Below are 22,195 nucleotides of genomic sequence, written 5' to 3'. Positions count from 1 at the left end.
GTTCTGTGTCTGGCTAAAGAGTACATGGGAGCGGGAGGGACGAGGGACATTGGGCTGGAGTCTTGGAGTCCCGTTGAGTCACCGCCCCAGCTCAGGCCTCGTGCTCCTCTCTGGATCCACTCCCTGCTCTCCCGGCCCCAGAACTGACCTTGCCCCTCTCGGGTTCACGGCCCCTCTTGGGCTCCCTGGTGCTCCGAGGAGAAGGTCCTCGCCCCTCAGCCGAGCACTTCGGGCTCTGTGCTGTCTAGTCCCCCTCACGCCCCCTTTCGGCCTCTGCTTCCTAGGCTAGTCGCACCAAACCGAGTCCTGACCACACCGGCTTTGTGGCCTTTTCTTGCTTTCTGCTGTTGCCCTCTGCTAAGTAGCCTCGTCTTCAGGACATCTCTGCGCTGCTCCAGTGCATCTGGTTGTTGGCTCCCACAGGGCAAGTCTCCTCTACCCTCATGCCCCAACCCCACCCTCTCAGTCATCCCCTTGAGTGAGCTTTCCCTGGAAAGCTTTTCCAACTTCAGACTTTCTCTGATCTTCCCTGGCTGAGTTAGTGCCCTCCACTGGTGGTCCTCAATACCCGATGTTACTCTAATTAGAGCTATGTCCCCTAGGGTATGACAGGGCCTGATGCGCTGTAGGAACTCAAATTATTTGTTGAGTCAAGAATGCTTGCCAACACTCTCTTCCATAGTGAGCCCTAGGAGGATCGGTAAATGCAGGAGCCTCGGTGGCAGATGCTAGAATTGTGAGGCCAGGGTGGCTGCACGTGAGTGAACTGGATGCGGAAAGGGGGAGTAGAAGGTGAAAAGTGGGGGATGCCATTGGGTAGGGTCAGTTGGGCCTCCGAAGGAGCGAACTTGGGAGCCATGTCCACCAGAGGGCGCAACGCAGCTTCACTGGCTCCGAAACTACAACTCCCAGAGGCTCTCGCAAGCAAACAGCGAAGTCCCGCGGCCGCTGGGACCTGCAGTTTGCACAGGAATCCTCCGTGGGAGGCCGCGAGTGTGGGGCTGAGTCCTTTTTGCCTTCCTCGGTCGCCATGGTGATGGTTCCGGCGACCGCCCGGGATTTGGCAGCGGCTGGGCCCCCTTCCCACTCCCTCCTCTTCACCATCTGCTCTACCTTCACACCTGGCCCAGAGCCGCGACCGTCGCCTCCGCGCGCAGACCCGGGATTCTGCCGCCACAGGGTGGCGCGTGTGGACGGCTCCGCGGGCTACTCCTCCCTCGGACCCTGGAGTCCCAGACCCCAGCCTCTCCTCCCTGGGAATCCAGGATTTTTTAAAACGTTGGCAAAATTGTGACATAGACCCAATGAGACAAAGCTAGAGGCGAGAGGCCGCGGCCAACAGTGGCTGCCGGGCCACCCTGTCCTTGGCGCCCGCCCGCCGCGCTGGCTTCTCCCTCCCACTCCCTGGAGGACCTATGCCATACACATCATGAAAATTTAATCCCAAATGCATTTTTGGCTCGTCGCAGGGAGGCGGCGAGGAAAGGAGCACCCTCTTGGGGCTTGGAGCTGAAGGTAGACTCAGCGTCAGGGAGAGGGGCTGGCGGCGAAGGGAGCGAAGCCGAACCTGCCTGCTTGCTGGAGACAGAGGAAGAGTCCAGGTTCAACCGCAGAGGGGCGGGGCTGGATATCAGGGGTGGAGTAAGAACTCAGGGGGCGGGGACCGATCCCATAGGTACAGAGCCCGTGGACAGATTCCCGAGGCCGATTCCAGGGGGTGGGGGCAAAAATCACAACAGGGACAGATCCCAGGGGAGGGGACAGAACTCAAGGGGTGGAGGAATATCCAAGGAGAAGGGTACAGAACTCAAAGGGCTGGGATGGATCCTAAGCGAGGGAGGGAATAATGGCCGGTAACTGAGGTAGGGGGGACACAAATGTAGTGGCTGGAACTTGGAAAGGAAATCGGAAATAAAGGAACTGGAAGGAGGGATGAGCCTAGAAGGGAAATAGAACCGGAGGGATATGGAATTCAAAAGGGGAAAGATGCAAACAGGTGGATGGGAGTCAAGGGTACAGAAAATGAATGAAGAAGAACTAGAGGGGACAATGGGTGGATCGAAATGGGGACAGGAGTCGGGGGTGGAGGGATGGATTCTCTGAATGAGAGAAGAAGCCTCTGAATGAGAGAGTTGGAACTGAGGATGAGGTGGGATGCAGAACCAGAGGGCACAGAAGTTCCGAGGGATAGGACTGGGACGGTGAAACGCAGAGGGCTCCTCCGTAAGATGGAACTGTAGGGGACAAATGAGGGGACGAAATTAGGGGGAACTGAATTGGGGGAGTAAATCCCAAATGGTAGAGAGAATTCCGGAGACGAGAAAACCTGGGCTAGAAGGAACTGGTGGAGGATGGATGAGAGGAGAGTAACTCCAGGAAGGCGATGTAACCTAGACAAGCGCGTTCAGAACCTAGAGGCGGCGTGGTCTTGGAGTGGAAGGGCGGGACGAGAATCGGGAAGGAGTGCTGCAAGAGATGGGCGGGGCTAGAACGCAAGGGGCGGGGTCTGACTTGGGTGGGCGGGGCCTCTCCCACCCCGCCCCCGGCGCGGAGTCCAGTGACAGCCCCTAGGCAGCCGGCACTCGCAGCCTCCTTCCCCCCGAGCGGAGCTGCGGGGCCGGCCGGGCCGGGGCGGACCCCGGGAACCCGGACGCGGCCGCCCGGGCCCGCGGGCGGGGGGATCGGCGGAGGGGACTGGCGGCGGGAGCAGCCACCATGGAGTTCCGCCAGGAGGAGTTTCGGAAGCTAGCGGGTCGCGCCCTCGGGAGGCTGCACCGGTGAGCGTGGTGGGGATCCTGGGCGAGGGAGAGCGCGAGGTCCAGGAGGACGGTCATTCCCACCTGGGCGCAGACGGACAGCTGAAAGGGCGATACCCACGGGTGGGGGGGCACCTCTGTCCAGTTTTCTTTCTCCGTCTCAGACGGCGCCGCTCTCTCTGGTCCTGTCTCATCCATCATTTTCGGAGCCCCGCCCCACCCCAGGCTCTGCCCTTTTCTCTGGGACTATATATTGCCCTCCATTGGGGTCTTTGACTCCCTCCCCACTTCTGGGTTTCTGTTCGCCTGTCTTCTCTCTGCCGCTTTTCTCTAGATCTCTGTCCCCTCTCTCTTGGCTTCTGTTTCCCTTGATCTCTGAGTCTCTGGCCATTGCTCTCACAAGATCTCTACAACCCCCCTCTCGGGGTCTTTGTCACGCTCTCTCTCTGAGTTTCTGGTCCCCCCCCCCCACCCAGGATCTCTGACCATCTTTCTGGGGTTGTATTCCCCAAGCTGGGTCTCTCCATCTCTGTGTGTTTGTCAGTTTCCATCCCTCAGAGAGTTTAATCTGAAGCTAAATCGGATTGGGGCCCATTGGTCCTTGTCCTTGAGCAGAGTTAAGCTGGGAGGAAGAAGCCAGGGTATCCTGGGTCTCTGGTGGAGAATGGAGTTGCAGGCCAAAAATTAGGCTCCCGGGTAGGACAGACTCCCCCAAAGGTGCAGGCTAGAGCTAAGAGGAGATGACCCCGGTGACCTGGGTGTCCCCAGAGCCATCTGGACACCCCCCCAAGTCTCTCACCCCCAACCCCAGCCCTGGCTCCAAGTCAGAGAAATTACTCAGCTGCGGCGAAGCCTAAAAATATCTGACCACAGCGCGAGGAGGAGATGGCCTCATGGGCATCATGCCCCTGCCACCATTCCCTCAGACCCTGTCCTCTTGCCTACAGCCTTGACCCTAGCTTTAGTTGACCCTCAGTCCACCTCACCAGATCGTGCAAGTCCTTCCCTAAGTCTAACACGGATCCTGCTTGCTTCAGGTCACCTCTTAGTTCCAGAGTTACCCCCTCCCCCCCAGTTACATGAGATGGGAATAAGGCTGGATAGAAGGAGGGGGCAGGAGGATGGCGCAGTGTTGGGGAGGGGGTGGGGAGGGGGTGGGGGAGCTGAGATAACCTCACCCCTTCGTGTCCCAATCTTCCAGCCCCTCCCCATCCTTTTTCTCACCTCCCTTCACGAGTTTCTCAAAATACATCAGTGCCTCAGTGAGAAGTCAGGAGAGGGAGAGAGACGTGCTGATGGAGGGGGCTGGGAGGGGAGGCGGCAGCAGGAGGGATGTGTTTCTCAGGGCCTCTCCCTCAGTCTCTGCTTCTCAGCCTCTCATCTGTATCTATTTGGTATCTCTCTGTCTCCACCTTGCCCTTACCCCTTTGAGCTGCCTCTTGTGCCCCTAGAGACCCCGGAGTTCAGGGCTCCCTCCAGGACAGTCACTGAGGAGTTTGAGACCCAAAGAGCATGTGTGTCTGAATCTCCGGGTTCACTTTGATGGTGGGTGGGACAGGGGATGCCCTGTGTTGGACAAAACACACTGATTCCTTTTAATCCACTAGACAAAGCTGGGGAAACCGAGGTGCAGAGGAAAAGGGGGAGAAATCAGTGCCTAGGAATATAGGGTATCGCTTGAACCCAGGTCAACCTCCCTCCCAAGTCTGGGAGGGAGGCTGCAGATTTCCTCAAGATGAGTGAGGCTGGAGTGGGTGGAGAACTCCCTCAGACCAGGAAACACACAGTAACCCTGGGCGACTTGGGACAAGGAAGAGGGGGGAAGAGGACTACAAGAGAGACAGGAGCCAAAATGCCTCCTTTCTCTGAGCCAGTCTTTGGGCAGGGCCATACTGAGGGCCAGGAAGTGATCAGGCCCCAGTGTGTGACCTTGGACATGCTGCTTCCACTTCCTGAGCCTCAGTTTCCTTAGCTGTACAATGGGGATATAAGGGAGAACTGCAGATAAGGGGACAGAGACCTGGGGAGGGGGAGCAGACTGAGAATCTGAGAGAAGCCGAGACAGAGGCGCAGAGATAGGGAGCTGACACCCAGTCTTCATTGTGGTTGCCTGCCTCCCAAGCGCTACCTGAGTTCCAGGCATCGGTGACGGGAGAGGGATCCCCATCCAGGCTCCTGCCTCTCTGTCCTTGTCCTCTCTCAAGCACTGGGGCCACCCTCATCTCTGCACCCCTGGTTCTTCTCTTCTGAAATGATAATATCACCTTGACGGTCCCTCTCGGTAACCTCACATCTTCCCCTTGCCCCCATTTTCTGGCTATGGGAATGCTGAGACCACCTACCTCGGGTTAGAAAGCTTTGATCTGAGATCTGACAGGTCCTAATATGAACAATGAATATCAAATTTCAGAGCCCGCGATGCTGTCAGGGTCAAAGGGCCTCTCAGAGCAACCTGGGTCAGAGTCTAATCTCATTGGCTGACCCGGTGTGATGGGAGGGTGTCCCTACCACCCCGCACTCTTCCTTCTGGGGGCTTCCATTCCCCTCTCCCTGGCTCCCTGGCTCCCCCTCTCTCTGGGTCTCATTCCTCATTCTCCCGGGTTCTGTCCCCTCCCCCAGCCTCCCCCCCCCCCATTTCTTAACCCCTCCCCCACTTCCTTAAGTTCTAGGATGGGGAGGGCAGCTGTGTTCTCCTCTCTTCCATCCGCCTCCTCCTCCCAGACCGTCTGGCTGTTCTTTCCTCCCCCGTCCCAGTCTCCCTCGCCTCCATCTGTTCTAGCCCCTTCCTGGGATCCAGCCCGATACCCTGGCTGCCTCCCCACCTCCGAGAGGGACCACACCTCGCAAATCACATCCTCAGCCTCTCTCTCCGCAGGCTCCTGTTCTCCATCTTTCTCTCAGCTCTGACTGGGGTGGTCTTGCTCCCCGGTTTCTGTCCCCACCTGGCTCTGTCTCTTCATGTCTGGATGTCCGTCTGTCCTTCTCTGAACACCTGTCCCTTCTCTCTGGGTCTCTCTCCTTCCTCTGTGTCTCTGACCCTCTTGCTTTCAGCCTCTGCCCACCCCCACCCCCCAGTCTCTGTCCCCCTGCTTTTGAATCTTTTCACCCCATCTCAGGGCACCTCCTTCTCCCTGCAGCCTCTCTCTGGGTTTGAGGTGGCCCTCCGAGAGCGCCCTATCCATCATCACAGACTCAATCCTGGATCCAGAACAGGCGGGGGCGAGAGCCATGCTGGGGACTGAGCCAATCCCCCTACCAGGGCCATCTGTCCCTTGCCAGGACACCACCCGCCACCACTCCCCCTCCCTCCCCCTAGGCTGACGGCCTGAACTCAAGTTTCCCCAGGGATATCTGGCTGGGCTGCTGGATTCCACTGCCCTGGAGGTCTCCCCATCCCTGATTCCTGGGAATGGGCTTCTAGTGGCTGAACGGAGTCAGCTGGATGTCAGCCCCGCACCGGGGACCTGGAAGCAGGGAAGGGCACGCCACAGAGCCAGGGAGGAGGGGGGCTGGTATATATAGCAGACGTGGCTGAGAAGCATCTGTTCTTTGACACCTTTGCTGAAGCATCTCCTTAGCGCCTTTTGCTTCCTCAAATATACTCATATCTGGAAGAGGGGGCTGGAGAGTCTCCGGGCCTTGAGGTGGGGGCTGGGGGCACGGTGTTGGGATCACAAAGGGTAGCTTGGGTCTAAAACAACTGAGTGGAAAGGTGACTGGGCTCAGGGAGAAGGGAACTGAGGCAGTCCATACCTGAGTCTGGCAGAGGAAGGGGCTGAGGGTGTGAGTACTTGCTGGGAGGGAGATGGAGACCAGGGCCCAGAAGGGATTTAGGGACTGGATTCCTGAGGAAAGAGGGAGATTGGGCTTAGAATCCTGTGTCCTGAAAAGCAGGAGGTTTTGTCCTGGGCTCTTGTGTCATGGGGGGAGAGGGCTGGGGGTCTGGACGGCCAAGTCTGACCCTTGCTGCCTCGCAGTCTTCTGGAGAAGCGGCAGGAAGGTGCAGAGACGCTGGAGCTAAGTGCTGATGGGCGCCCGGTGACGACACAGACCCGGGACCCGCCGGTAGTGGATTGCACCTGCTTTGGTCTCCCTCGCCGCTACATTATCGCCATCATGAGCGGTCTGGGCTTCTGCATCAGCTTTGGCATCCGCTGCAACCTGGGCGTGGCCATCGTCTCCATGGTCAACAACAGCACGACCCACCGCGGGGGCCACGTGGTGATGCAGGTAGCTCAGGGCGGGAGCTACCTCCGGCTGCTGCTAACCCTGCCCACGCCCTCTGGTGACGTCACGCTCGCCCTCGCAAGGCCCAGGCCACGCCCCCTCCACGCCACAGCCTCCGCAGCCCCGCCCATTTGGGCTGCCCCCTCAGCTCCAGCTCACCTCAGGGGTCTCCCCTGCCTAAGCCCCGCCTTGATCAAAATGAAGCCCTGCCCCCATTTGTTTCCAGTCTCGGATTTCAAAACTCAGGCTGCCAGGCATTCAGTTCCCTATGCGCGGCCCCTGCCCCATTTTGGGCCTCCTAACAAATGCGCTCCACCTCTGCCCACATCTGTTCCAGGCGCAACTCAGGCTCCACCGTGAATTTTTTTTTTTTTTTTTTTGGCCGCACCTGCGGCATCTGGAAGTTCCTGGGCCAGGGATCAAACCCACGCCGCGGCTGCAATCTGCTCCACAGCTGGGGCAAAGCCGGATCCTTAACCTACTGCACTGCAGGGGAACTTCCTCCACTGTGAATTTTGATTCTGGCTTTCCTGAAGTTCTGCCGCAGCTTACATCCCTCCCCCATCTGCTCTGGACCTTCCCTTGAGCCCTGCCTCATCTCAGATTTTGTCCCTATTTTAATTTCAGTATAGGCCATGCCTCTGCCTCAGAAAAAAATTCCTAATTTGGGCTATGGCCTCCCCGGCCCTTGTTCCCTTCCAAACAGGCCCGACCCTTTGGCTACTTCTTGTCCCTGCCTAGATCCGATCTAGGTCAATTGACAAATGGTTTGTACATTGGTTAGAAGTGGCGAAGGAATCCCCAATCCCTAGACATTCAGAGAAGGGACACCGAGGCAGGGAAGCAGGCAGAGCTAGGCTTCTAGGCAGCAATAGGCCCCATTGCTAAGGTAGTGTGACCCTAACAACAGAGTTGGGGTGGATGGATTGAGTTTTGATAGGTAGTGTATTGACAGCAAGAGGGGATCCTTGCTGCTCATTGGCCGAGGGACCCTCTATGGGTGCTGACTGGTGGAGGAGCAGAGCATGGGGCAGGATGGCTGGTTTGATGTGCCTTTTGGCCCACAGAAAGCTCAGTTCAACTGGGATCCAGAGACAGTTGGCCTCATACATGGCTCCTTTTTCTGGGGCTACATTGTCACCCAGATTCCCGGAGGATTTATCTGCCAAAAATTCGCAGCTAACAGGTATGGGATGTGGTCTCAAAGTGGGTGGAAGCTACACTTGTGTGCTGGTGTGGCCTTGCCTAGGGGGCTGGTTCCGGGGAAATGGGAGGAGCCTGGGTTCGGGGGCGGGGTCCTAGAGAAAGGCTGGGCTTGTGATTGTGGAAGGTGAGACTCCTGGAGAAGGTGGGGCCTGGGGTGCTGCGGGTGCAGGGCCTGGCCTGCGCGGGAGGAGAAGGCAGAATCCGAGGTATGGTGTGACAGCTGGACTCTTTCCCCGGACCACAAACTCTTCCCATCAGGGTTTTCGGCTTTGCTATTGTGGCTACCTCCACTCTAAACATGCTGATCCCCTCGGCTGCCCGCGTCCACTACGGCTGCGTCATCTTCGTGAGGATCCTGCAGGGGTTGGTAGAGGTAAAGCCCCGCCCCCTACGACCCCGCCGCAGCTCCGGCCCCGCCTCTTCCCGTTAACTTTGGTTTTCTCCTGTCTAGGGGGTCACGTATCCCGCCTGCCACGGGATCTGGAGCAAGTGGGCCCCGCCCTTAGAGCGGAGTCGCCTGGCGACGACAGCCTTTTGCGGTGAGAGGAAGGGGCTGGAAGCCAGGCTTGTGGGTCTAAGGATGGAGGGGGCTGGGGGGTGAACTCCGGGCTGAGGGAGGAGGGGCTGCGGCCGGTACTTCTATGTCCCAGAAAGGCGAGGGCTGGGGATCCGCACTACTGTGTCTGAGGGAAGATGGGACCCTTCTCCATCCCGTGTCCTCCCCTTTAGGTTCCTATGCTGGGGCGGTGGTCGCGATGCCTCTCGCCGGGGTCCTGGTGCAGTACTCGGGATGGAGCTCAGTGTTCTACGTCTACGGTGAGGGGCCCGGACGCCTGGGTCCGGGTGGCGCTGGGGTAGAGCGAGGCCGGTCGTCACCTCGCTTCCGTTCCCCTCCTGACACCCCCCCCCCCAGGCAGCTTCGGGATCTTCTGGTACCTGTTCTGGCTGCTCGTCTCATACGAGTCCCCGGCGCTGCACCCTAGCATCTCGGAGGAGGAGCGCAAGTACATCGAGGACGCCATCGGCGAGAGCGCCAAACTCATGAACCCCGTCACGGTCTGAGCCCAGGCCTGCGGGGCGAGGGCGCGGCGGGGAGAAGAGAAAAATCTAGGAAGGGAGACAGGAGAAAAGGGGGCTTTGATCCCGCACTGCATGTAGATCTTAGGGGGTTGCTGTAAACTCTTGGAGGCTGGAGGGGAACGCAAGGTGGGTGGAGCTAGAACCTAGGAGGTGGGGTTAAAGCCGGGGCGAGGGGGAGGGGGAGGGAGGACAGAATAAGCTGGGGCTGAGGCCCTGCTGGGTCGCAAAGTGGTCGGAACCACTGATGGGCGTGGTTAAACCTGCGGAAGCAGATTAGAAGGTGTGGCTTTGCTTAGACCTCGGGGTGGGTGAGGCTAGAATTAGAGGGCGCGATTAGATGGAAAGAGACTCTTGGGGCCACATTTATGAGTTTCCGAAGGTCATCGTGGGGTCTGGACACCTGCAAACCTGTGGGCCACTGTAGAGTGAGGACCCCAGCATCCCCAAAATGTTACTGTGAGGCTAGGATGCCAACTTCCCCACAGGGACACGGTCAAGCCGGCGACCCTGCCTCCCTGGAGGTTTTAGTGAGGTCGGGAAACCTGGGTCTCCGCGGACCTACCGCGGGATCCCTGAAGGGACACGGAGAGAACCCAGCCCTGGTCTCTGTCTTAGCCGCCCCTCCTCTCACCCACCACAGAAGTTTAACACACCCTGGCGGCGCTTCTTCACGTCCATGCCAGTCTATGCCATCATCGTGGCCAACTTCTGCCGCAGTTGGACGTTCTACCTGCTTCTGATCTCCCAGCCCGCCTACTTCGAAGAAGTGTTCGGATTTGAGATCAGCAAGGTTGGGCCCAGAAGGAGAGGGCTGGGGGCGCGGCAGGGATGAGGGGCTGAGGAGAGCAGCCTGGATCTCAAGGGGTTGGCACAAGGGACAGGGAGGAGCCAATGGCGCCTGAACGGGTGGAGACGCCGGGCTGGCGGCCGCTGAGCCCGCTCCCTCTACACCCGCTGCCGCAGGTGGGCCTGGTATCAGCTTTGCCTCACCTGGTCATGACCATCATCGTGCCCATTGGCGGCCAGATCGCCGACTTCCTGAGGAGCCGCCGCATCATGTCGACCACCAACGTGCGCAAGTTGATGAACTGCGGGGGTGAGTGGGGCAGGGCCTGGACCTCGTCTGGGGCAGCCGGGGAGGGGCAGAGCGTGATGGGCTGGATCCAGGGGGCTGGGCCTTGGGGTGGGGCGGGGTCAGGGGCGTGTTCAAAATGCGGAGCCGGGGTGAGACCCCGCCCGGCTGGAACAGAATTTCAGGTGGCAGCCTCAGGGGCCGAGGCAGAAAAGGGTGAGGCAGGTGTGGTTGTCCAGGTGGAGCCAAAGCGAGATCACGTTGGGTTTGGAAGGCCGGCGCTGTTCCGGGCAGACCGCAGTAGGATGGGAAGTGGGGGATGAAGAGGGGGGACTGGAGTGACAAAGGTCTGAGTGTAATGAATGGGGACAGAGGGGGAAAGAGTGGGGTGCTTGGGCGAGGCCGGGATCCGGCGTCTTCGGGGGCGGGGCCAGGGAGGGCCCAGTAGGGGCGGTGGACGCTGTGCCCCTGGTCAGGGGCCGGGTCTTGGGGAGGAGAGGCTCGGGAAGGGTGGGCTCGGGCGGAATGGGGGACGAAGCCGGGGACAGGCGTGGAAGTGGCTAAACGCGGGAGAATGGGGGCGGGCTGGGGCGGGAACGGATCTGGAGAGGTGGCTTGGGGCCATGGCGCTCAGAGGAGGCGGACCGTCTGCAGGCTTTGGGATGGAAGCTACGCTGCTGCTGGTGGTGGGCTACTCGCACTCCAAGGGCGTGGCCATCTCCTTCCTCGTCCTCGCCGTGGGCTTCAGCGGCTTCGCCATCTCTGGTGAGAACGGCCTTCCGCATCCTGGGGGGAGCTCTGGGCAGCTCTTTGGGGATCTTCCCGGCTCAGGAAGGGGACTTCTCGGCCTGGCCGAAGGTGGACTCGAAAGAGCGGCGGGGACGGGGGAGGCGAGTCGCGTGTGACGCCTCCTGGCTGCCTCGCCAGGGTTCAACGTGAACCACCTGGACATCGCCCCGCGCTACGCCAGCATCCTCATGGGCATCTCCAACGGCGTGGGTACCTTGTCCGGCATGGTGTGCCCCATCATCGTGGGTGCCATGACTAAACACAAGGTGTGCGGACAGCCGGGCCCTGACCCACTCGCCTTCCAGATCCGTGTCCGGGACCTTCCTGGCCTGGGTCCGCCTCCCCGGGTTCCATCCCTGCCCTCTCTGGCTCCCTTTCTCTGGCCTCCCTACCCTGCCCCCCATGCTCTCTCCCCCTCCTGCCTCCCCGTCCTCTGACCGCCCCGCCCCGTCGTCCCCCGCAGACGCGGGAGGAGTGGCAGTACGTGTTCCTCATCGCCTCCCTGGTGCACTACGGTGGCGTCATTTTCTACGGGGTCTTCGCTTCCGGAGAGAAGCAGCCGTGGGCAGAGCCTGAGGAGATGAGCGAAGAGAAATGTGGCTTCGTTGGCCACGACCAGCTGGCTGGCAGTGACGAGAGCGAAATGGAGGATGAGGCCGAGCCCCCCGGGGCACCCCCTGCTCCCCCGCCCTCCTATGGGGCCACGCACAGCACAGTTCAACCCCCGAGACCCCCGCCCCCTGTCCGGGGGGCCTACTGACCACGTGCCTCCGACCGGATGGCAGTTTCCAGGGCCTCCACTCCACACACCTCAGGCCTGAGTGGCCGTGTCGAGGAAGCCCGGTCCTCTGCGCCCTGCCTCAGGCCAAGAAGCACTCTCCCTGTTCCCAGTGCCGTCAAATCCTCCTCCCTCCCCGCCGCCTCTCAGGGTAGCGAAGCTCCGGCCCCCCCCTCCCCGCAGGCAGTTTCAAGGATACCCACCAGGGACACCCACCAAGGATACCCACTTTCCCCTGAAGGCTCCCTTCTCCACCTGGTCGGCCTCAGTAGTGTCAAAGCTCTCCTTTCAGGGCTTTGTTGGAAGGGACAGTTCCATCTCTTGTGGTTTTGGGCACTTCCCCCTTTCCTTGAACCCCAGGGACTCTCAGGCTGACCCCCTGAGACTACTCAGCCCCCCTCTCATTTCAGAAAAATTCAAGGTCTTCCCCTAGAAGTTTCAAATCTCTCCCAACACTACTCTGCATTTGCCCGGTTGGTTTAACTCATCACCCATATGCACCATTCTCGGGGTTGATTCTCACCAGCGTTTCTGGGGGGACATGGCAGTTTCAAGCACCTCCCCCACCTATCCACCCCTCCCTCCACCAGCAGACTCTGCTGAAGCACCCAGTCCCCAAGACCTTCTCCCTAGCTTTGCCCAAGGCCTAGGGAAACCAAAAAGTGGCGGGTTTGACACGAGGCCGCTCCTCACCCCCATGCACTTTTTCTGACACGGTTTTCAGGTCTAAACAGGGGCTGCTCCAGTCCATCACCTCCGTGGTTTGAAGCCACCACCATTGAACTTCCCCATGGCGGTTTCAAGATGCTCCTTCTCCCCTCATTCCTTGCACTTTATTCTCTTGGGTGGTTTCAGACTGCCCTCGTTTTCTCAGTGGCCATTCGTTAGGTCCCTCAGGGGCTAAATGACTCCAAATCTGGGATCCTTCCCTCTCAGACTCCCCTATTTCCGCTTAGAATTTGGGGAACGTATATAGGAGAAGTCACAGAATCCCAGGAAAGGGAATGGGGCTGGGGGAAAGGGGTGTTTTTCCCCAGGCAGGGTTGTGTCTTTGTGTCTCTCTCTGTGACTGTAACTCCTGCCCTGCCCCCTCCCAATAAAATGCTTTGGTGTACACACCCAGGTGTCACTGGCCGCGAGAGTCCCTCCGACCCAGGAGTCCAGGCCCCAGCCTCCTCCGCCCTCACACCCGGTGTCCTAGGACCCCAGCCACCCTCCTCCCCCAGGACTCAGACCAGAGCAGGTGTCTAGCTGTGGGAACACGTGATTTATTCGGCCTCAGTGTTCTCCGGTCACTTCTAAAGCATCTCTGGGTGTTGGACCCTCTATCTAAGAGAACCACTAGGTAGCAGAGCGAGCCAGGACGACGGGACCTCTGGGTCCTTGCTCCGTTTGCGGATGGCGCAGGTCTGGCGGGGCTCACACGAAATTGTTGGGGAGCGTGGAGGGGGAGAGCGGTTCCAGGCGCTGGGGGCGGCCCCCGCGGGGCGGTGGGGGCAGCTTGGGCGGCAGCGGAGGAGTGGGTGGTGGCTGCTTGGTGGCGATGTGTGAAGGGACCCAGGCGTCTGGCGCATAAAAGTAGAGGTCATAGGGGTCCTTTGGGGCGTCCAGATGCATAACTGTGGGGGCAGAGGAGCAAGGTCATCCCTAGGCTGACAGCGACTCTGGCCAATGAGGAGATGGGGGAGAGGATTCGGAGCAGCCACTGGATCAGGTTTTCGAATTAAAGAGCCCCTGGGAGTTCCCGTCGTGGCTCAGCGGAAATGAATCTGACTAGCATCCATGAGGACGCAGGTTCCATCCCTGGCCTTGCCCTGTGGGTTAAGGATCCGGCGTTGCTGTGAGCTGTGGTGCAGGTCGCAGACGCGGCTCGGATCCTGTGTTGCTGTGGCTGTGGTGGAGGCCGGCAGCTGCAGCTCCGATTCGACCTCCAGCCTGGGAACCTCCATATGCCGTGGGTGCGGCCCTCAAAAGACAAAATAAATAAGTAAGTAAATAAATAAATAGCCCAGGACAGGTGAGGGGGCGTGGCGTTCGTACAGCCAGGGCGGGGCCTGCCGCGTCCCCGGAGGGGGAAGGGGCGGGACTTGTGGGGCCCGGTGGCTCCGAGCCTCAGGCCACACCTGGGCTGGGGGCGGAACTGGATGTGTCTGCCTGAAATTTTAGAGAATTGGGGGTGGGGAGCAGAGCTTGACCATGGAGGGGGTCAGGGCTTCTACTGACCCGGTGAGGGAAACGGGCATGAGGTCAAGGAGCCGTTCGCTGCGAGAGTTGCTCACCCGGTTCATCCCCGTCGTTCGGCAGCCGGTGGTGTGCGAAGGGCCGATGTCGAGCCGCCCGGCGGTAGAGACACCACAGCAACAAGCAAATGCCGATAAGCAGCCCGGTGCCGGCGAGGAATAGGCACAGCGCCCCTCCAGCCACGCCCCGGGGACGTCCCACCAGGGTCACGCCTGAAGGAAGGAGGCCCAGGGACGGAGCGACCTCAACTCCTAGCTCCTCCTCCCCGAGACCCAGGAATCCGGATCCCACCCTCCTCCTCCCTAGGCTCCAGGAGTCCGGGCCCCCGTTTCTCCTCCCCGCTCCGACACAGCAGTGCCAGCCCTGGGCCTCCTCCCACCTCAGCCTCCCTCGGGCCCGGGAGTCCGGGTCCTGGCCCCTCACCGGTCTCCTCCACTCGCTCCACCACGATGATGGTGTTGACTCTCTCACCTCGGCTGCGCCGCTGGGGGGCCCGCGGAGTGGCAGGCGCCGGTTGACGGGGGGGCCCTGAAGGAGCCAGGGGCCCCGCAGTCCGGGCTGAAGGAGGAGGGGCGTCAGGCCCTATAGGGCCAGCGTTCTGGGGGGCCTTCAGCTCAGCGGTTCCAGGGGAGTCTGAGGCGGGCAATCTCAGGGCGTCGGGCTGGGTGGCTGCAGGTGTTTCTGGTTTGGGATTCAGGGGCAGCACGTCTTCCTTGAAGGGTGCAGGCGTTTCTGCGTGGAGACTAGTGGCGACCCCAATGTCAGAGGCCCTGGGGATCTCTGCTGCATTTTGGTAAGGGGTTGTGGGGAGTTCTGTTTGGGGAATTTCAGTGGGGTTGGGGCCGTGGCCTATATGAGATTCTGGTTGGGGGGTTTCAGTTGGGTCAGGAGAAAGGGTCTGGAGGAATTCAGAGTCTGGGGTCTCAGTGTTGTCAGGGTCATGGGTTTCTGGAGACTTGGGTTCAAAGGTCTCGGTGGGGTCAGCATCTGGGGTCTCAGGGGATTGTGTGTGAGAGATTCCAGTGGAGTTAAGTGTGGGAATCTCCGGGGATTCTTGGTATGGAGTTTGAGTGGGATCAGGGTGTGGGGTCTCAGAAGATGCTGGGTGTGAAGTTTTGGAGGGATTGGGTTTGAGGGTCTCAGGGGATTCTGTGTGTGGAATTTCAGTTGGGTCAGGTTTGGGGGTCTCAGAAGGTTCTGGGTGTGTTATTTTGGAGAGGTTAATTTGGGAGGCCTCCAGAGATTCTGATATTGAGGTGCTGAGTGAGTTAGGTTTGGGGGTCTCAGGAGACTCTGGGTGTGGGCTTTCTCGGAGGTCAGGTGTGGTAGTCTCAGTGAGGTCAAGGGAGGAGGGCTCAGGGGAAACCGCCTGAGGTGTTTTCAAGGGCTCAGGATAAGCAGTCCTGGGGGATTCTGGGCTAGTCCCACGGAGAGTGGAATTTTCGGAAGCCCGAGGGGAGGGCTGGGAGGAGTGGCCCATCCCGGGATAGTCAGAGCCCAAAGGCAGTGAGGCTGCAGGGGCGGCCTTGGAACCCAGCCCAGCGAAGAGGAAGACAAGGAAGAGGATCGGGCTGAGGGATTTCATAGCTCCAGGAGGTACCTATAGCACAGGAGGAGCGAGAAGGAAAGAGTTAAGGCCAAAAGACGCCCGGGAACCTCCGCCGTCTCCTGAGGCCACGCCCACTCCTGGAGACCACGCCCACTGGTCCCCAGGTAGACCCAGTCCCCGCACTGCCAGGCGCCAGGTTAAGGAGGAGGGGCCGTCTGCAACTCCCTGAAGCCTGTGGGGCGGTAGCCACCGTAGCTAAGGGAGACCGAGGCGCGGGGCTTCTTGGGATTTCCCGTTTCCCGGGGGCGGGTGTGGGGGGGATCCTCAGGAAAATTGGGAAAGAATGACAACTTTTCAAGCCCCTAGACCCCTTCGACTTTGGCTTCGAAGGGTGTAGACCTCTGAGGGGACACGGGATCCATTCCTCCCCAAGGGCCCTGGGGACAGCTTGATTCAAGAGTTGTTTACATTAGAGGAGGCTCAGAAGGAACAACTGGGGGCTGGGGTGCTGGGGGCCTAAAGCCTGGAACTGGGAGTGGGGGAGGGAGACTCTCAAGAAGGCTGCTTCGGAGGAGTTCGCTTGTGGTGCAGTGGGTTAAGGATCTGGCGTTGTCACTGCAGCACTGCAGTGAGATGGGTTGCTGTGGTGGCTTGGGTTCTGTCCCTGGCCCAGGAACTTCCACATGCCTGCTAGCTCAAACAAAAGGAAAAAAAAAAAAAAAAAGTGGCTGCTGGGGATTCAGACTCCTGGTTCCTGGTGGGGCTACTTTCCTAATTCTTTCTTTCTTTTTCAACGACAAAAACCCTAATACTTTAGAAAGGAGAGGCCTGAAGTTTCAGATGCCTAGACTTGAGGGAGCAAAGCTTGAGGCGATGGATTAAGGGGAGAAAGGAAATGGGTGTCTTGAACTCTTGGGCTCTGAGCTAGAAGGAGATTGGGATTTCTGAGCCTTGTGTCACCTGGAGGTAGGGGTGTGGGGGTCTGGATTCCTCAGCCTTTGGGAGGAGAGAGCTGTGGGGCAGGACTCAGGTCTCTGCTTATTGAGGATGGAGCTGGGGTCCCAAGGTCTCAGGGGCTGGCCTGAGAGCAGAGATGCCTAGGTCTGTGGTCAGGTCGAGGTGGGGCTGGCAGATCCCCAAATGGGACAGGATCACTTGGGGTTCTGGGGGCTCTTACCTTCTCAGTGGGGTCCAAGATAACAACAGGTGAGCAGAGCTGGATACGGAGATCGGTGACTACTGCAGAATGGCTCTGGGCGGGATGGCAGGAGGTGGGGTCCCAGGAGCACAGGTGACGCATCTGACCCCCTCCCTGGGGATGCTGGGAGCCTAGCAACAGGCTTGGGCTTTTAAAGGGACAGAGGTAAAGGACTTTGACTCTGGATTGGGGAAGGGACTTAGGGACTGGATCTGGCCAATCAAGCTGCCTTCTGTGGCAAAGCACGGGCCGAGCTCTCTGCCCTCTCCTAAGCCTGAACGCAAGAATCCAGGTCTCTGCTAGTCTCTCACTTCAAGACCCAGGAGTCGCACCTCAAGACATCTTTGCTCAGGTCCAGAAATCCAGGTCCCCAGGCCTCCTCTCTGGGGAACTAGGAGGCCAGGTTCCCATGTCCTGTCAATCACAGACCTAGACTGCTACTGCCCTTTGGGGTTTCCTTTGCCTACCATTCCATTATGAGAGCCATGTCTTAAGATCCAACTGGGGGATCTGGGCCTTACCTTCACACCACATCCAAATTTCCCCCGGGAAGGCCTTGGACACATCCTCAGGGTAGTCAGGTCCTCTCTGTCTCTTACCCCTCTTCGCCGTGTCTCTAAGACGTCCCGGATTTTGCCAGCACTAGACTTGCGGTCACACCCACTTCCACACATACCCTTTGCCTTCTCTTGCACCCCCCATCTCTCACGCCTGCTGCATCTGCAAAATGCAGAACTTCCCAGGCAAGGGATCCAACCCATGCCACATCCATGACCCCAAGCCACGGCAGTGACAATGGCAGATCCCTAACCCGCTAAGCCACCAGGGAACTCCTCTCACACTATCTTTAATCCAGGTTCTCATCCTGCCTGGATTTATCGCTGGATAGCTCTGTCCAGGCTGCTGTCCTTCTCTGTCCTTCTGCCTTTCTGAGAGCACTTTACCTCATCCCTCCATCTCTAGCTGGCTCTCTTGGTTCCTTCCTCACTCTTTTCTCTCATCCTTTCTTTCCTTTTCTCTGTCATTCTTTGTCCTTCCCTCTTCTGGTTACTTCATCTCTTTGTTTCTCTGCTTCTCCTCATCAGTCCCTCCTCTGTTGCTTCCCCTCTCTTTCTCTCTCTGCATCTCTGGCTTCTGCTCTGATGGTCCTTCCGCAGGCCTCTATTTTTATCCCTCTGACACACCCCCTGTGTCCACTTCTCTGTCTGTCTGTCTCTCCCCCTCCCGATTCTCTCGGGTCCCAGCTCCTGGTCCCAATTAGTGGGTGGCCGCCAAGGCAGCGGTGAGGCCCCCACCCCCGGCTCATTACCGCTGGCAGCTCCTAATGAGCCTGAGGGGGGCTGACCCCGCGCCCCCGGCCCCCTGGTCTGCGTCATTGCCCACTGCGGGGGTTGTGAAAGCGATATAAGGGGGCTGCCAGCCTCGCTGCCTGCGGAGCCCATTGTGCGGTAGGAGGGGGGGCCTGCAAATGGGCTGCTGGGAGTGGCTGGATGGTGGGGCAGGGGTTCTGGGCCAGAACATGGGCCTCATTGAGCTCTTTCCTGTCTCTCCACAGGTGATGGAGACCCACCAGGTACCCAGGAGCCCCCGGGTGCGGCTGCTGCTGCTGCTCCTGCTGCTTGTGCCCTGGGGCCACCACGCTGCTTCAGGAATCGCCCTGCCCCCCGCGGGGGTCTTCAGGTACAGCGATGTCCAGGTCTCTCAGGAAGGGGTGGGGACTCAGTGGTGGGAAGAGACCCAAAGAGAATGGGGAGGGACTCAGTGGAACAGTGACCTAGAGGGAGGAGGACAGAGATGCGGGGTGGACAGAGAATGAGCAAGAAAAAGATACCAAAGGATTCTGAGAAGGGCTTTGAGAGACTTGAAAGCAGGAACAGATTTGTCTCTTGAGCAGCGTTTATTGGGTCTCCGGTGTGTGCCAGGCATGCGCTGAGTGCTGGGACCGGACAGGTGCATCAGACTCGATTTCTGTACTCAAGCAGCTCCAAATCTGGTGAACATAATAGAGACAGAGACCCACACAGAGAAAGAGAGAGACGGGAGGACAGAGAGAGACGGCGCAGTAACAGGGCTTCCAGTTAGCCCGAGAGGAGGACAGGAGGCTGCAGGCGGCGGGCGGCGGGCCGGGGGGCGCCGACACTCGGTAACCTCTCTCCATTTCCCCGCAGACTCCGCACCCCCGACGGGGCTTGGGCGGGTCCCGCTACCCCGCAGTCGAGGCGGAGCTTGGCGCTGGCGGACGACGCGGCCTTTCGGGAGCGCGCGCGGCTGCTGGCCGCCCTCGAGCGCCGCCACTGGCTGAACTCGTACATGCACAAGCTGCTGGTGCTGGACGCGCCCTGAGCGCCCTGCCCGCCCCACCTTAATAAAGACCCTGCTGTTCGGATAGCGTCTCCTTCCTGTGCGTCCAGTGTGTGTGTGTGTGTGGGGGGGGGGGGTAAGGAGGAAGGCCCTGCATCAGCTACGCTGGTGTCTGGTCTCTCAGTTCCCTCTCTTTTTTTTCTCATCTTTCTCTCCACGCGTTCCCTCTCTCTCTCTGTCTCTGCTGTACATCACCGGTCCCCCCGCCCCAGCACTGTTCCTTCCTCTCACTCTGGGCCTCTGTTCCTCTCCACCATGCGTGTCTGTCCTCGTTCCTGGGAATCTGTTTTCTTCTCTTGTTCTCTGCAACCTCCCAGATCTCTGTCCCTCTCTGACTTACTGCCCCTTTCTCTGGGTCTCTGTCCTCTTCTGAGTCTCTATACTTCTCATTCACCCTCCCGGCTTCCCGGCCCTATGGGGATCTTTCTCCTCTCTCTGGTCTTCTGCCTAAAACTCTTCCTTCCATTCTTAAATCACTCCCCCACCTTCTTTTTTCTCTGCCTGACTCCTTTGTGTCTTCCTTTTCTTTGTTACATTAGGTCTCCGTCTTTTTTTATCCCATCTCTTATTTTCTCTGAATTTCGCTCTTTCTGCTCCCGTCACTTTCCCATTTCTCTTTGGACACAGCGGGAAGATGTGTGTGGGGGTGGGGTGGGGGGGCGGGCTCTAGAGATGCATCTGCCATTCAAGACCAGCTTCCCCTAAAGCTATCTTGTGCAATTGGGAAGGGCTTCTAATCTTCTAGCCTCCTTTTCCCGTTTGAGACTTAAACCAGACACACCATGAGAAGACTAGCACGGGACTCGTCACAAAGCAAAACTCATTATAAAAAGGTTTCCTCCTCGCGGTAGCGTGCGGCAGTTTCTTCAGGGTTTTCTAACTTCGCCTTCCCCGGGGGATCATCTGGGCGCCCCGAAGGGTGGGAGGAAAGGAGAGCGGGGACCAGCGTCAAGATCCGGGAGGCATGGGGCGAAGGTTGGGAAACACCTGGGCCACCCATGAAAGAAGCGAGGAAGCAGCCAATCAGAATCTGCCTCTCTCTCTCTCTCTCCTCCTCTCTCGGCTCCGCCAGACCTTCAGCCCCACCCCTCAGTGGTGACCATGGTAACGCACTCACAACCAGGCGCTGAGCTTTCTGAACAGCTTTCCCAGGGAGCAGCTCGTGCGGACCACGCTCTGATTGGTCTAGAGAAGAAGGTGGAGCTGGACGCGCCGACTTTGGGAGAGGGGGCCGGGCCAGCGCTTTGTGATTGGCACACTCTCCCGTAATTTGCATTCCGAGAGGCGGACCGTGCTATTATTGGCCCTTAGGCTGTGGGGTGGGGCCTGTTTCCCGTTACTCGGAAATACTGAACTATGAGTAAGGGCATTTCTAACCACCAACCATCTGCAGTTGGCCAAATTTTACAAATAAACAAGACTATGAAAGTCAGGAGTAATCTCCCCAAGTTGTCAGCACTAGCAAAGGCCAGTAAGATAATCGGAACTCCCAAATTCATGCAAGTTGAGAAGTCTAGACAATTCCACTACTTTCATAGAGAAATATAATTAAAATGTTATGTGCAATTACTATATTTTGGGCACGCTTCCAAATACTGATGTATTGGTTCTTTCAACCTCACAACAACCCTGTGAGAAGCCTCATCCTCTCTTTTCTGGAGGGCCTAGTATCTGGATCTTGGCCTGTGCTCCTCCTGTATTTCCTCCCTAGATCTCTTGCCTAGCATTTGAGGCTTTTCACAAGTGGTGCCCAGAACTCTTCCCTTCTCACTCTACTCCCGTCCTCAGGACCCCAGACACCCATCTCCAAACTGAGAACTCAAGGCTCAGAGCTCCAGCTGCTGCTTCTCCCTCCATCCCATATGATCTCAGAGTGTTCCCCCAAACCGACTTCACCTCATGGGCTCCCTATGCTGGGACTACTCCACTGTCTATTAGGCACTGGGTCAGATGTAGGTGCTGTCCTTGCCCCTTCTCTCCTCATCGTCCTCCAGAGCCTGTCAGTACTTGGCTCCTTCCTTCCTGCTCTGCCTCTCTCTATCCTTCCCTTCTTTCCATCCATGCACCTGGCCCAGCTCAGGCCTCATGCTCTCTCTCCTGGACCATTCTCCTCACCTCCTGCCTCAGCCTCAATTCATCATTCATCCCCTACACAGGGTCAGAAGGTCTATTTTCCACCCAGAGTTGATTCTTCTCCTTCCCTGCTCACAAACCTTTCTTGAGCACTTGTAGTAGAGTTAAAGCTGGTGTTCAAAACCTTTAATGGGAGTTCCTGTTGTTGCTCAGAGGTTAACTAACCCAACTAGGATCCATGAGGATGTGGGTTCCCTCCCTGGCCTCGCTCAGTGGGTTAAGGATCCAGCATTGCCGTGAGCTGTGGTGTAGGTCACAGACGCGGCTCAGGTCTGGCATTGCTGTGGCTGTGGCTGTGGCTGGCAGCTGCAGCTCCAATTCAACCCCTAGCCTGGGAACCTCCATGTGCCTCGGGTGTGGACATAAAAAGACAAAAATAAATACACTAAAAATTAAAACACTTAATGGGCTCTTGCCTCCCTCTCTACCTTATTTCTCACAACCCAAGCCTCAAATCCTTCTCTGGCTTCAATATTTTAAAAAATTCCAGCAACATGGTGCTACCTGTGGTTCTCCACACACAGAGGCTCTTTCCAACCACCTGATCTTTACACACTTTTTCCCTCTGCCTGTGACACCCTTCACTGCCTCTGCTCACTGTAATCAATCTCACCCATCTTTCAAGACTAAATGCAGATGTTTCTTATTTGGGAAGAAATACCCAACCTCCTGCACTAGGTTAGGTGCTTTTTCTGAGCTCCCACAGAGCCTGCAGCTACCTCTACGACTGTCCCTCCCTTGCTCAAAACTCTCCCAAGGAAGCCTCTGCTGAAACTGTTCTACATCTTGACCTGGATTTTGGTTT

The 22,195-nt window shown here is 58.4% G+C and overlaps 3 protein-coding genes across 5 annotated transcripts; 2 read left to right on the top strand and 1 right to left on the bottom strand.

Annotated features, from left to right (window-relative positions):
- The first annotated feature begins 957 nt into the window (after positions 1-957).
- On the top strand, positions 958-13,026 carry SLC17A7 (solute carrier family 17 member 7). 3 transcript variants are annotated; one of them, XM_084961603.1, is made up of 12 exons: positions 958-1,601; positions 6,734-6,986; positions 8,051-8,169; positions 8,448-8,562; positions 8,641-8,728; positions 8,919-9,005; positions 9,103-9,245; positions 9,910-10,059; positions 10,233-10,365; positions 10,996-11,106; positions 11,269-11,396; positions 11,594-13,026. In XM_084961603.1, the coding sequence occupies exons 2-12, from the start codon at positions 6,873-6,875 to the stop codon at positions 11,888-11,890; spliced, it is 1,485 nt and encodes a 494-aa protein (XP_084817729.1). In that variant the 5' UTR covers positions 958-1,601; positions 6,734-6,872; the 3' UTR covers positions 11,891-13,026. The 3 variants fall into 3 exon arrangements, with proteins under 3 accessions (XP_084817729.1, XP_084817730.1, XP_003127359.1); XM_084961604.1 differs by having other exon boundaries at positions 1,039-1,417; positions 6,503-6,986; XM_003127311.5 differs by lacking the exon at positions 958-1,601 and adding an exon at positions 2,557-2,777.
- A 130-nt stretch (positions 13,027-13,156) lies between these two features.
- GFY (golgi associated olfactory signaling regulator) lies at positions 13,157-21,721 on the bottom strand. The gene is made up of 5 exons (XM_084961605.1): positions 18,467-21,721; positions 16,876-17,044; positions 14,573-15,749; positions 14,188-14,361; positions 13,157-13,527 (listed from the first exon to the last, which is right to left on the bottom strand). The coding sequence occupies exons 2-5, from the start codon at positions 16,996-16,998 to the stop codon at positions 13,328-13,330; spliced, it is 1,674 nt and encodes a 557-aa protein (XP_084817731.1). The 5' UTR covers positions 16,999-17,044; positions 18,467-21,721; the 3' UTR covers positions 13,157-13,327.
- On the top strand, positions 17,039-19,282 carry PTH2 (parathyroid hormone 2). Its single transcript, XM_003127313.5, has 2 exons — positions 17,039-18,576; positions 19,065-19,282. Exons 1-2 carry the CDS (start codon positions 18,365-18,367, stop codon positions 19,237-19,239), a joined length of 387 nt encoding a protein of 128 aa, XP_003127361.2. The 5' UTR covers positions 17,039-18,364; the 3' UTR covers positions 19,240-19,282.
- Positions 21,722-22,195: the final 474 nt, after the last annotated feature.

Source organism: Sus scrofa, chromosome 6 (genome assembly GCF_054392235.1).
Source record: "Sus scrofa isolate SSC_HxYL_T2T_F1_AM1 chromosome 6, Sscrofa_HxYL_maternal_Yorkshire_Landrace_v2.0, whole genome shotgun sequence".
NCBI classification, from domain to species: Eukaryota; Metazoa; Chordata; class Mammalia; order Artiodactyla; family Suidae; genus Sus; species Sus scrofa.
Note: the sequence above shows the minus strand (reverse complement) of the source record. Positions and strands in the feature narration are given on the sequence as shown.